At 41.7% G+C, this 14,801-nt stretch overlaps 1 protein-coding gene across 1 annotated transcript; it reads right to left on the bottom strand.

Annotated features, from left to right (window-relative positions):
* Nucleotides 1-4,892: 4,892 nt before the first annotated feature.
* Nucleotides 4,893-11,821, bottom strand: LOC124282184. Its single transcript, XM_046718151.1, has 4 exons — nt 11,669-11,821; nt 10,567-10,726; nt 9,480-9,649; nt 4,893-5,750 (listed from the first exon to the last, which is right to left on the bottom strand). Exons 1-4 carry the CDS (start codon nt 11,730-11,732, stop codon nt 5,704-5,706), a joined length of 441 nt encoding a protein of 146 aa, XP_046574107.1. The 5' UTR covers nt 11,733-11,821; the 3' UTR covers nt 4,893-5,703.
* Between the last annotated feature and the right edge of the window lie 2,980 nt (nt 11,822-14,801).

Here is a 14,801-nt window from a genome sequence, read left to right as displayed (position 1 = left end):
GTCCGAAATGCATCAAATGCTGCCGGAATGTTCCACGATGGGGTATAAAAACCTGTTGAATCTGGACTATTCATCAGTCACTGCTCCACTCCCATAGATTATGGACCACTTGGACCATGTTGCGTTGCTCCAGGTTGCTGTCCCCCAGCAAGCCCTGATTGAACGTGATGTGGAGAAGACCAGAAGAAGAAACAGGAGATTACAGACCAGACCATGGCTGAGCGAGGGAAGGAGGAGGCTGTATAGACATTACACAATACTGATGGAGGAGCTCAGAGTTCAGGACACGCAGTCATTCTTCAACTACCTCAGGATGGAGCCTGCCATGTTTGATGAGTTGGTGCAGAGAGTGGAGCCAAAAACACAGAAGCAGGATACATATGTGAGAAAGGCGCTACCTCCAGACTTGAAGCTCGCCATCACATTGAGGTTCCTGGCTTCAGGTCATAGGTACCCCAGCATCATGTACAGCTTCCGCGTGGCAAGGAACACAATCAGTCTCATCATCCCAGAAGTATATAAGGTCATTGTGGAGGAATACAAGGATGAGTTATCATCTGTACTACCACTCCAGAAGAATGGGCACCCATTGAAGAGGTATTCAGAAACAGGCGGAATTTTCCTCATGCCGTGGGAGCTTTAGATGGCAAACATGTGGCCATCGGGAAACCCGCCAAGAGTGGCTCATTGTACCACGACTACAAGTGATTCTTCTCTGTGGTTCAAACGACCCTTGTGGATGGAAATCACAAGTTCCTGTGGGTGGACGTTGGTGCTGACGGAAGTATGTCTGATGCTCAGATCTTCAACGAGTGTGAGCTCAAGGATTGTCTTGAAGACGGAAGCATAATGATTTCATGATCCGTTCCCCTTACCCCAAGATGACGAGCGTATGCCATGCTTTATTCTGGCAGATGATGCCTTTGGAATAAGGGCCTTCTTGATGAAACCGTATGGTCATAGGACTCTCCAGAGAGACGAGAGAATCTACAACTACGGCATCAGCAGGGGCCGACGGGTAGTGGAAAATGCATTTGGAATCATGGCCCAGAGTTGGCAAATCCTCCTCAACACCATGCTGCCAATACCTTCCGTTGTGAAGGACATCATTGAATGCTGTGTCTGCCTGCACAACTTGATGAGGAATCGTTATCCTAATCTCCACAATGGTATGGTGGATGAGGAAGATGAGCAGCACAACGTGGTGCCAGGAGGCTGGAGACAACTTGCGCAGTTTGAAGATGTGAATGATATCTGAAGTTTCATTGACAGATGGCTACGTTTATATGCGATTCGGTGGTGTTCTGGTGACGTCAGGGCTCATTTGAAGAGCATTCGGGACTTTCTGACTGTATTGGAGGTGTATTCGATGTACATTCGAGCTGTATTCCAAGCGCAATCGAAATATTCCGATACGTTTGAAGAAAATTCCACCTAACTTCCACAAGAAATCGAAGTACATTCGAGACGCATTCGTGACATTCTTGCAGGATTTGAAATGGCTTGCCTTTTCAATTCTCCTTCGAATACGTTCAGAATAGTTAGAATGCAGTTAGAATGCAGTAAGAATTCTTAGAATGCAGTTAGAATGCACTTAGAATGCTGTTCGATATTTTTCCACTTCGAATGTACCTCGAAAGTTTTGAACATGTTCAAAACATTCGGGCATGTTACAAGAATTGACACGAATAGTTGGAGTGCATTTGGAATGGACTAAGAAGTTTTAGAATGCAGTTCGAATTTCCAGGAATCTCCAGGAATTTTCATTGTGTGAAGGGGGTATTACATTGTGACGTAATGTAAAATGGTTCGATTACGAGGGGGCACACTAGAATGGCGCAGTGACGGGATAACGTCATTCAATTGTTACGTCATCAAAAAACTATACCTTTATTGTCTGATAATGTGCTTTTTTCGATTGTTCTAACCGCTAGGCATCTTAGAAGTTACAATAAAGTTTAATTTACTATACCCCACAGGAGCATGGTGTGAATAGAGTGTCGTGTGTTTGTTTGTTTGTATGTGTGTGTGTTTTTGTGTAGATGTGTGTGTAGATATGTGTGTTTTTGTGCAGATGTGTGTGTGCAGACGTGTGTGTAGATACGTTTGCATGTGTAGATGTGTGTGTAGATATGTGTGTTTGTGTGTAGATGTGTGTTTGTGCGTATATTTGTAGATGTGTGTGTGCGCGTGTGTGTGTATATAGATGTGTGTGTTTGTGTGTGTGTGTTCGGACTGAAGTATATGTACAAATTGTTGTTTGTGTTTGTGACCCTGCTTACGGATTTCGTTCATAGCCTGTGTTTTATCAGCTTCATGTAAACTGCCTCCTCCTTTGGGAGAAATGGCGTATTGTTCTAAACGGCGGTTGTTATCCTCAACACTACCACCATCACATCCCTGAGTCCACCTGCAGACAAGTCGGCGAGGATGTGGACATGGTGTTGTCGCTTCTATCACCATCACATCCCTGAGACCACCTGCAGACAAGTCGGCGAGGATGTGGACAGGGTTTTGTCTATCACCATCTCCAGCTGGTGTGTAGGTTGGACCGCCAACACTCCTGCATGGTACTTCCCCAGCGTATACTGTACTCAGCAGTAGGATATAAAGTAACGACGTTAGGACAACAGCGTTTCAGTCAATACAACCATTCATTATTATATCATCTGAAAAAGTTGTGTACAGCAGAGAATTCAAACGTTCTTGTGACGATAAGTGTTTTATTTCAGGCAATTTGTTCGAACTCAGAGCACCAGGCATGATCGAAATCCGTACTACTGCGGATTTCACGTGGGCACACAAATCACTTTCTGGATACAGGAAGATTTGATTATAGAGCCTGTGTCTAGCAGCTCACAATGCAACCACATTCACTCATGCAACAATGATTACTGTCCAATATTACATCAACCTTAAAAACGCTATATTGTCACAGCAATCAAAACAGTGCCAGTGCCTGCGTCAGACAGTTTTTTTTATAGTTAATGGAAATGTATTTTGTCGCTTTTCTAACGTTTCATAATTGAACGTTCAGAAGCGCATAGTGTGGGCAAAGTCACAGTATATGAGATAAGATGTTTTATTACCCACGTGGTCAACGTATGGGTAGTTGCATATTAATCTCGTACGTCACACGAGTGTCGTGTCGCGTTGACCTGTGTCGTAACGACTTGACCTGAAATTCTAACGATTTGATTGGATAACCGATGACCTCTCAATTAGGTCACATTCTGACGTAACTATTTTTTCATTCATAACAAACACGTGAATTCATTCATTCTACAACTTAAATGCATTGTGGGAATGTAAACATTGCGAACGTTGCCGTGTCGCTGTTTAATTGTGAGTCGAACTGAGACATTATATACGTCGAAAAACATAAACGCAATGTTTCCACCAGTGATATTAGCCGAATGAAGCAACTGGAAACCAAGAAACGAGGTGCAACGGAGTAGTTTACTGTAGGAGGCTGTACGAGGCGATGACAGCTGACATGCATCGTGACGTCGGCTACCATGGCAGTGACGTCATTAGTGTGACGTCATGCAAATATTGTACTACAGTACAAAACTCTTCCGCAACCTCTTTATGAAACCGGTTTCGGTTTGAAACCAAAAACATAACAAAAATACGCTATTTTGTCAATTTAAATGCATGTAAGACGTGGGTAATAAATAAAATACCACACTCGGTCTCATTACATACGAATTATACGAAACTCGTGACCTTCCTATGTTATCTGACCTAGCTTTCGCTCGGTCAGATACCATAGCAAGGACACTCGTTTCGTATAATTCGTATGTAATGAGACCTCGTGTAGTATTCTCTATTTACAGTACAATAATGATCAGTGCTAAATACGTACTGGGAATCCTGTTGCATACAGGAAATACCCATTACCCATTACACTTGGCAATTCAAACTCGATGAATGATGTGTTATTCCCTACCAGACATTTGTGGACTCGTTATACTGACAATAAAGTCGAGAGAGCCCAATATTTCATGCAGGATCGAGTACTGCTTGGTACCCCATGCCGATGCGGGAAGGGATCTCATGGGGGAATATTTGCTGACTCAGCCTGAAAGAGATGTACTAATTGTTGCAGTGTCTGTACTTCAGGATCACATAGCCTAGAGGTTACCGCCGAAGACCCGGGTTCGAATCCCCACCTGGGTTCAATTTGTGAAGTCCATTTCTGATGTCCCCCGCCGTGATTTTGCTGGAATATTGCTAAAAGCGGCGTAAAACCATACTCACTCACTCACTCACACCATGTTGATGCTCCACATATCAGTTATCACACGTGAAATTTAATTTTGACTTTCTTTAAACAATATTTAACAAATACCATTGAATGTTAAATGTGTGTGATTTTACACACATGGCCACGCTTCAGTAATGGATTGTAATTCTGTTCGTGTGAATACTGCTTTGAATGGTGTTTCAGTTATATAAAGCGTGTAAGTTGATTGTTGGAGAACAGACCGAACCTTCGAGGAACACCAACGACTGTCCCCGTGTTTCACGCCATAACTCGTTTGAAAACTTCCAAATTTGCTAAAAGAGACATATGTTGTGTCGTGTAAAAGTACAGGGCGAATACAGAAGATTGGAACAGGGATTGGAATGTGTCGTCTTCGGGTTTTAAAACTGAGTAACTAGGAATCACACATACAAGATGTTACTGACAGTATTTTACATATATTTATTTAATAAAAGCTGTAAAGACTGCCACTCATCATTCACTCGATCCTTTATGTTATTTTTTTTGAATGTGCAATGAATGTACAAAGGCACATATGTACATGATTGAACTGACAAAGGGGTAGTATCATACAGGCGCCCATATCACAGGCATGTGGCCTATGTGGCCACTACAGAAATGTTTCCTTTTCATACAAAATCTCTGCTGAACGATGCCGACTAAAACCTGGAAAAGAATATAGGAACACTTGTACTTTCATGTGTTCCCTTATTCGTTTCCACGAGTATATGTTTCGTTTTGCGTAACGGATAAATAATGTCGTGAAAACATCCGACCCAGCCACTGACCAGATAAACATTTGCTGAAGATAGAAGCCCGTCACCTTTTGAACATAGAAACCACTGTGCCAAGGAAAGCATACACGTGCAAACCGACCATACAATTTCAAACCTTATCCAAATGCCCCGAAACGCTGTATCTTAAGGTCCACGCACTTGTGTCCCACTCATATGGGATACGTCATCCTTGAACACACCCGACTTGTTTGTTTCAGGGTTGACACGGTTACAGTATGGGTACACAGTGTCCTTTGCACGAGAGTTTAAATAGAAATCGAACTATTATTCGAATCACATTTTTGGGGTACAACAAAAAATAAAGTGCATAAATATAGTCGTGATACGTTGACAGATGTGTGTATTGTGTAAGTTTGGAGTTGGAGGTGTGAAGGGATATACCAGCCACCCCCAGGCTTATTTCTGAAAACGTCTATATTGTGTGTATCACTGCTTCATTTATGTAAACACAGAGCGTTGGAATAATCTAAATCAACAGAATCAACAAACAAATAGTTGAAGGAAGTACTTCCACAGTTGAGTGAGACACAGGCATGCCGGAGTTGGGTCCCGCCTTGATTGCACACACAGCACAAAGTCAGAAGGTGTAGAAACTGGCTGTGAACGTTAATCACAGTGCTTGGCAAAGATTCTTGGTCAAGGTGGGCCTTGTTCCTGGCCTGGGTGTACTTGAGTGGCAGGGGCTGTCAATGAAAAGTATCACGAATATTTACAAAGTACTCGCGTTTGATAGCCATAACAGAAAAATTAGGCCAACTTGTCTCCCAGTTGTAGATACTCTCTACTCCCAACGTTTACATTTGTATATATCATAAATATGTGTTCGTGAGTCATTATAAAGTAGTGATACCCCACGTGTTAAAACATGACCTTATCCTTCATCATCGGTGGCACAACGCCAACGCCAGTATATCATGGCTTTATAACGTGATTTGCTGCACGTATATTGGTATTGACCTGCTCTACTTATATATACACAACCACATATAGATGCCCTCATTTTATATTTATAAAAAATGTTTTTATGCTGAAACAGTTTTGACATCAAATGAACCTCACAACATATTCTGATGCTACTGACACAGATGATTTATTTTCAGTAAAACCGTTATGGCAGAGCCATCTCTTCATACTCCTATGTGCCCTCTATTGTAGCATCTTCCTTTGTCACATCTTACATAGAACATTCAACAGCTCTCATTTCACATCTACAATTTCCTCAAAGTGCTTATATTGAATTTCCATGACATAGTTAACTTTCATTGAGGAGCATAGGACTGACTGACTGAGTTTGGTTTTACGCCGCTTTTAGCAATATTCAAGCAACATCACGGCGGGGGACACCAGAAATGGGCTTCACACATTGTACCCATGTGGGGATTCGAACCCGGGTCTTCGGCGTGACGAGCCAACGCTTTAACCACTAGGCTACCCCACCGCCCCGAGGAGCATAGGAGGAGTAGGAGGAGTATTGTGGCGCCATGTAGTTATGATAATCTCTGACGCGATGTTGTCAAGCTGCGCTTCTCTAACTCCATATTGTCATGCTTCTTTCTAAAGCCATGTCGTTAGGCATCTATCTGACGCCATTTTGTTAATTGTTAATAAACAACAATACAAACAATTAACAACTATCTGTACTTGTGACTAAACTTCCATTTTTATCCACTGATCTGCTAACGCGTTTGTTGACAAAGAAGACTAACGTTTGATCACATGATATGCAGATTAGCTTGTTAACTCGTCCCGTAGTGAGTATCATGATCAGCTACAAGAGTAGATGACCTACTGTGGATGGACGTAATGTGTTCCTACCCACTAAAGTATTGCATAACGCTCTCGGTAGGTTTAGAATGGCGTTACTCGATGCCTTGGTGTTTTTCCGTCTGTGTGCAAGCATGGCATCGAATCGTCTGGCAATAAACGGGACGGTTTACTCTAGGATCGTCATGGCTCACGGGGATGGACGCATTATACAGTTGCTTCCAAAGCTGCTTCATTGAGGGAAATACGTCACTGTTAAAAATGGATTTTTTCGAGAATAACTACTACAGTATCCTTTCCTCAAACATCAGCACACGGGGTCAACTATCTACACAATATGCAACGCCATCATGTTTCCGTATGTAAATATCATACACCAGGGGTATAACGGCAGCATATTGTCTCCCCAGGGACGCACATGTTGTGTCTTTAATGAATGATATTACGATAAGGAAACCCTGTCCGTTGATATACATTACCTTACAGCACATCATTATCTACACGTCCGTTGGGCACATAAGAAACATATGACAGTGAGATCGAGTCCCGCTTCCCTGAATATGTTGTACAGGTTTGTCATCATCACGCCCGTGGTCGCTGGTGTCACCTTAAGGGTAAACGTGTGAGATCTGCAGTAGTTCGAGCTTTCATCCTACATCCAACTGATATGCCTTTCCTCCTGACACAATGTGATATAACTTACTGTTAAGAGCTGCGTTAGGTCCACTTACTCACTCATTATCTACATTGCGTCATTACTGAAGATACCATATTCAGAACTTTAATGATAATGGTACTGAAGACAAATGCATGAACTGACTGAGTTAATAGTATAAGAAAAAAAGACGTATTATAAGGCCAGAAATGCTTGATAAATGCTTTTTGGCAATTATTTGATAAAGGTTGATATTTCAGATTCAAAACTCATATATATTCATTCATAACACCTCGACCTAATATGGCATATGAGTGATCACGATGTACCATTCCCTAATTATAATGATTACTCGTAAAACATCGAAAAACCTAGAAAATATTCCATGGTAGAAACACTTCTAAGAAACAAACAATACTGTGACCCACCTGGCAGGCAGACAGGGTGACAGCGTTCATGTCTGAAAGCTTGAATGTGGTATTATTGCGAGCAATTAAATTCTTACAGTTACCCCAGATCAGCTCGATGGGATTGAGCTCACAGTGACGTACTGGTGCACGCACAACTATGTGGCCTTGTTTTGCAGCTAGTTCATCAGTGATGTACTGGATTGGATGCCGGATTTTTTCAATGAGCTGAGGCTTTGTTTCTGATTGCCTGTAAGGCACGTTACAGGAAGTGAAAAAATCCTGCAACTGAGCCTTGAGATTGCTCATGGTGGGTGTGATGGTACCAGGGACACGCATGTTATCCAAATTGATAACGCTTGGTTCGTCCAGCTGCGGTAAAAACCAATCCAAAACTACCTGCCCATTCATTTCGCTATGGTAATCACCATCAGATTTCTTGACCTCAAAAACAAAGTCACAACCCCCAATCAGTCCCTTGCTACGGGTACCAGCATGCAAGATGATCAGGCGTCTACCTTTGCCTGATGGTAACACTGGTGCCTTAGAACAATCTAAAGGAAGCCACATCCGATCGGTTGAGTGATTTTTGCTACACCAGATTTCATCAAGGTATATAATTTGAAACCCCAAATTGCGGTATTCTTCAACAGTTCTGAGATAAGCTGATCGCATGGACAGGATTGAGTCCTTTTCTCTAAACACAGCTCTGTCATCTCCCCTTTTGGTGTACCTGAACCCCATTTCTACCAGAGCTACAATAAGTGTGGTTTTCGAGACATTTATTGTATCTTTGATCTCAACTTGTATTTTAGCACACGTCGGTGGGATTTTGTGTTCATACAGTTTGTAAACTGACACAGTTATCAAAACTATCCAGTTTGTGTTTCCTACCTGGTTTTGACTTAGACAAGACCCCTGCGGTAACTGATTTGTTTACAACTTTGTACACCTGACTATATGTCAAATTAAGGGCTTTACACATTCTATAGTAAACCCTGTCATAGCGGACGAGAGGTTCCCCTTTGTTTCACCAGTATGAAATACTGGTATAAATTTGAAATTTATTGTTCTGCAGAGATATCAAGTCGCATGTTGCCAGTTCAGTGCTCATACACGAAGTGAAACTTCTATGGGTAAAAAAGATTATCTATGCGATTTGAATTAAGACTTTTTTACGTAATTGGTTTGAATATACCTGCTACAAGAGTTCCATCTTTTTCACAAATAGATGTTTAAAAGAACAAAACTTTTTCAATCATTTATGTAATTGAATTAGTTGAGGATATATGAATAATTTATAGTCTGTATTTCAAAACTACGGTTTGTAATATTTACGAATGTTGTTAAAACGTCAAACCCCTCAAGTGCATTTATTCATCTCAGCTTTAATATCCAACTAGGTAGAGTCGTACATGTATCATATATGTGCTTTTATCTTGTGCCAAATTCATCATATTGATATTGAAGCCAAAAACCATTTTCCAAGCATTTCCGGCATTATTTTTTTAAACACTTTTATCGTCGTTCTACATTGAGACAATGGTTTCTGAATTGCATATTAAACATTTAGCTATGATCCTTACCCGAGGTAGACACAACGGTCACTTGAGGCTGACCACTGGCAGGGGCCACCACTGCACCGTTGGTCCGCTTGTTACAGCCACAGACACAGCATACGATGCACCCGACAATACCCAGGACGATGATGACGGCTACGACGATTATGATAATGATGATGGTGCTTAATCCTTTACTGTAAATAAAACAGCATCATCAGGATTTTGGAACTCAGTGTCCTGCCACTTGTTTCAGCTTGACGGGTGTTTAATGGATGGAAACATTGAAAAACATTGCTTACTTAGGAGTACGAACCTGGACATATGTACCTTCCTTACTGGGTATCGCCTTTCTCAAGATGACGTGACTATAGCCAGTTAAGTTAATGGTATTTTTCTGTTTTGCACAGACACAAAGGTAAAAGTAAAAGCATCATATCAATCACCAAATATTGACATCTGCTTCTGAAAGAAAACTTATAAATTTCTCGATAGGGTAAGAAAGAACGCAAAAGAATCCCAAATTTAAAATATCTCATCTAAAGGATTTTTAAAAATATTATTTAAAAAAAATGAATATGCCTGACACAAACATGACGGAAAAGGTGACTTCGGTTGACATTCTTGTTGGGTAGGGGTCTATCGAATGACACCCACAGTAAATAGGCTCTTGCCCCAGAGCAGTGTCAGTTGATCGTGAGGGACAGTGTCCTGGTGTTTGACTGGGTGATATGTTACGTCATTGAGAAATGATTATGGCTTGTCAAATACATCAATTCAATTTTCCAAGGGTTTTCTGGTAAACATATGGTGACAACAGTCACAATAAAGATGTGCGATGCGATTATCTTGTTTGACTTGCACTACATGTTACCCTCTTTTTAGCTGATAACGCTAACGTGCCTTTGCATGTGTTTATGATCTGTGTCATCGATTTGCCACAAACATCTGATATCAGCACCTTTTGAGCTGATGGTGTCGTTGAAAAAGTGCAATGGCTTTTGCTTTTAAAAGATGTTTCCCGTAATATGGAATTGTTTTCGTTGCTGTTTATGTACGTATTACCGACGTATAATTAAGTGGACTGGTTTCACCGTCCCGGTAGTTGAATTACCTGACTGCCCCTGCTATGTTGTCCGCTGTGTGGAGTATGTTGCCGCCGGTACTACTGCAGCACACGCCCAGTATAGAGGACACTGCGGCAGAGCCTGGACAGCACTTGACAGGACATGTGACAGAACCTGCCCGGTTGTAACAGGTCACTCCTGCCGCACCTGGTAGGGGGGAAAGTGACCACATGCATATAGGGATCACACTGACCAACACCAGTACATCAATAGCTAGCAGTTATACATATATATAACTAACCGTGTACAATAGCGCTTGATCTCATGGTGAGGTGAGGTGAAACTGGGTTTAACGTTGCGCTTGAGAATATTTCGCTCATATGCGTGTGTATGTGTATGTGGGGCTGCTTGTACTAGCCCAGACTTAAGCTGGTTTTATAGTGCTAGCTCACTGAGGTACCATGCCGCAGTGAAGCATGAATACCCCACTCAGACACATTATACTGACTCCGAGCCGACTAGTCCTTGTTGTACCCATTAATGCCGAGCGCCAGGCAGGGACCAACAAGTACCATATTTTAACGTCTTTTGGTATGACGCGTCGGGGATCGAACCCGCGACCTTCCGCTCTCCCGGATGGACGCTCTAACCACTACACCATGGAGGCGGTCCCTTGATCTCATGTAATAGCGCAGTAAAATGACAGAGGTTAGGAAACGGGTGGTTTAAATTACCCTGATTGTGTGGTGTCAAAACATTTATTGTATAACGATCTTTTGTTTTCATCTTCTGGAGTGTGTTTACGTGACTGTTATCAACAACAATTTGCTTTAATACAGCAAGACAAGTCTTAAAGACGTTAAACAAAACTGTCGTGCATTGTAAAGTTTATTGGAAGATTCAGAAATACAAGTAATAATTTCCCACCTTTTCCCTCTGAGTATGAGGGGTTATACAGATCAGAGACAGTTGGTCGTTCTCCGTCAAAGACTGAGCGCCTTGATGTCACATATATAGGGTTATTGTTATACAGCAATGTTTAACTTGCCTCCTGACCATAGACGTTCACGTAAACTATCTATCAAAGTCAGTTGAAGATGGTGCTCCTGCACTAGACATGAAGCCAGTTCAATAACAGAATACACTCACCTTGAGCAAGAAGCGTTACCAGTGAAATCAAAGTGTTGTACAGAAACCTCGTTGTATCCTCCATATCAGCCGTCCTCACTAAACACCCTGTAGCTTTCCAATAAATCACGAGGGTTGGTTAGATGATGCAGTTTCAACTATATGAAATGCATGTCTGATGTTGATAACCACTAACCAGAAACAGTGACGAGAAATCAATACCTCTATAAGCAGATCGTGGACGATAAACGGGAACAGATGCTAAATATCAACTTGATGTGTGAAACTGGAGCAGCGGTATGCGGCAACGTGGTCGTCGGGCACCGTCTGTTACTACAGATACCCCCATGTAAATACCAACCAACTCGTTGTGATTACATTTGTGTAGTCAGTAGTCATGGGTATTTGTGTGGAAGAATCCAGCTCATTAAGGCAGTGTTTATGCAAAAAGGATTGGGTCCATCATAAGATACATTCAAGATAGGAGTTTTTTACTACAAAGTCTAATTGCTATAGAAACGTCCTCATTACAGGTCTATTGATACACCTTGAAGGAACTGATGCTTCACGACGCCCTGAATAACGCAGCAACAGCTAAATGAAACTAAGAACACCGTATTGCTGTTAGCTCTCGTAGTTACTGAGAACTTAATAATTGATAATATTGCCAACCGACTACAGAAGGAACGCTTATTTAAAACGTCTCACATGTCAAAACGAATTTACGCGAATGAAATTACACAAATCAAAGTCAATTCTTCAGAGAGGTTAATCGAATGCGAATGTCGGTTGAGCTACTGTCCCTGGTTTATTAGTGTGTTTTCCCTCCTTGATACAGATCTGCGCACAGGAACAGAGCATTAAGGACATGTCCCGGTAGACTTAAGTTTCATTTCATTTAGTCACAGTCTGACGGACGCAGATGATGTGACATCTACGTGCCTCGAGATGCCTATGCGCACTATCTTCGTGTTGGGGTGATTGGTTGCGTTGAGCTTAACGCCTTAGCAAGAACCGGGTTCAAAGAATTGCGATGGTGAAAATGTGCGCTCTAACGCTCACACCAACTCACGCGCACATGCACGCTCGTCCTGTTGTTTACGTGTTATAGATATAATAGAAACTGTGGTGACTTTAACCAAGTGACAGCTACATGTATCATCACATGGTTGCCCTTCACGTTGTCCTTGACGCCCATGCACGGCCTCAACGCCCACACACGAATGTTGAGATCAAACATGGATGGTCGTACGAAACACTGAACATGTGTCTTGGTAACATGATTACAGGTGTCAACACACAGCTGCGTCATCTGGTGTATACAACCAACCAACAGGAAGCCAGTTTGGCATCACTTTCTATGCATCGTCTTATGCAATGTTGATTTACAACCAAACGTCTTGTAAATTAAATCATTTTTCAACTGAACGTTTTAGAGTAAGGATAATAAATATGGACGAACAAATCCTTCTATTCGTTTAGGAGCGACGTTTTGGTATAGGTTCTCACACCGTTGCCTAGCTTGACGTAGCATTGGTGTGTCTCCGTTGTCTGTTACAGACACATAGATTGATGGATGGATGGATGGATGGATGGATGGATATGTGGACAGATAGACGTTATACTTCTTTACATCGATCAGGTACAATTTCAAGGAGCAAGCACAAGGACGTATCATCGTCTTTCATCATTATTTTAAGAAAACATATTCTGTTGTCTCTTTGTGCTGACTGTGACGGATGCCTTTGGGACACTGAGGAAACTTAGCTGAGAGATATGAAATGCGACCGATTTCAAACTGTTATATTAGTTTATTTCTTTTTATATCCAACATGACGTTCGTTCATGCAATGACTCGTGTGTAATACAGAGAGGAGCTATCATTATTAATCCCGATCGTTCATGATTGTAGGCTGGTTCCTCAGACGTAATAGTGTCAGCTGTTGTTGTATGACATCCCGCACATTAACGCCAGGTGGTAGGCGGTGTATTGGCAGCACAGAATCCATTCAGTTCCATGTCTGAGGCCTGGACGTACGGTGTGTGGGCAAACTTCAGGTGGAGATTCCATTCAGTTCCATGTCTGAGGCCTGGACGTACGGTGTGTGGGCAAACTTCAGGTGGAGATTTCATTCAGTTCCATGTCTGAAGCCTGCACGTACGGTGTGTGGGCAAACTTCAGGTGGGGATTCCGTTCAGTTCAAACATTTGAAAGCACACAATCTCTTCATTTTGAAACTAATAATCATGTTAACCCTATTTTCATCCTAAAAGCTTTACAGCAAAAGTAAATATATTAAATTCAAACATTATTTTTGGTTCTCAAGTAATAACTGACCGCCACAAATGAACAACCCTAACATGGGTGATATTAAACTGACCTTGACCTAAATACTTGTCCTTGGTACCGGTGCACTCATACAGAGCTGTGTGTTACTATGTGACATATAAATACAATGTAAATATTGTAACAGAGTTACTTTAGTAATTAATATTAAAATACTGATGCATGGTGCGTTCTATATTTAATGAGCTTGTTGAATAAGATGGCGTTTGGCTTCGTTTCTCGGGAAACGAGTACGTGTATGACAATATGGACATAGATGTGTAATAAGTGACCGCTTATTTGATTTCTCGAGCTCCGCGTGACATCATCAGTACACTGGTTATGTCATTGCAGTTGATTTCAACATCACAGCATCGAATGTCACGTGACTGTCAATGACAGACACGAGAACTGATCACGCAATGCAAGTACATGCAAGTACGAGTCTCCGATGTGAAAAGGTAACCCAAACTGTTCTATATCTGTTTGTTTAGAGATTACATCAAAATAATATACACCACAGTGAATGAGCTTCATTAGACAATGTCATATTAACAAGGTTTCTTTTCTGTCTAGAGAGTAAAACTACTGTAAAGTTAAGTTCGACGGTACTATCAGGGTTACTGTGAGGTTTACTGTGATGGGTTACTTTGAGGGTTACTATGAATGTTGCTGTGAGGGTTGCTGTGAGGGGTTGCTGTGAGGGTTGCTGTGAGAGTTGCTGTAAAGGTTACTGTGAGGGTTGTTGTGAGAGTTACTGTGAGGGGTTGCTGTGAGAGTAACTGTGAGGGTTGTTGTGAGAGTAACCCACAGCAACCCTCACAGTAA

Source organism: Haliotis rubra, unplaced genomic scaffold (genome assembly GCF_003918875.1).
Source record: "Haliotis rubra isolate DU_JTF1 unplaced genomic scaffold, ASM391887v1 Scf294, whole genome shotgun sequence".
Lineage (NCBI taxonomy): Eukaryota > Metazoa > Mollusca > Gastropoda > Lepetellida > Haliotidae > Haliotis > Haliotis rubra.
This window is presented reverse-complemented; position numbering and strand designations above follow the sequence as displayed.

What these genes read in the sequence shown, in the direction of transcription:
- LOC124282184 (XM_046718151.1), bottom strand. Translation starts at nt 11,732, where the DNA reads ATGGAGGATACAACGAGGTTTCTGTACAACACTTTGATTTCACTGGTA. An exon ending in AACATAGCAGGGGCAGTCAG is followed by an intron (nt 9,650 to 10,566) that starts GTAATTCAACTA and finishes TTTTATTTACAG; the next exon opens with TAAAGGATTAAGCACCATCA. An exon ending in GACCGTTGTGTCTACCTCGG is followed by an intron (nt 5,751 to 9,479) that starts GTAAGGATCATA and finishes TTTCATTGACAG; the next exon opens with CCCCTGCCACTCAAGTACAC.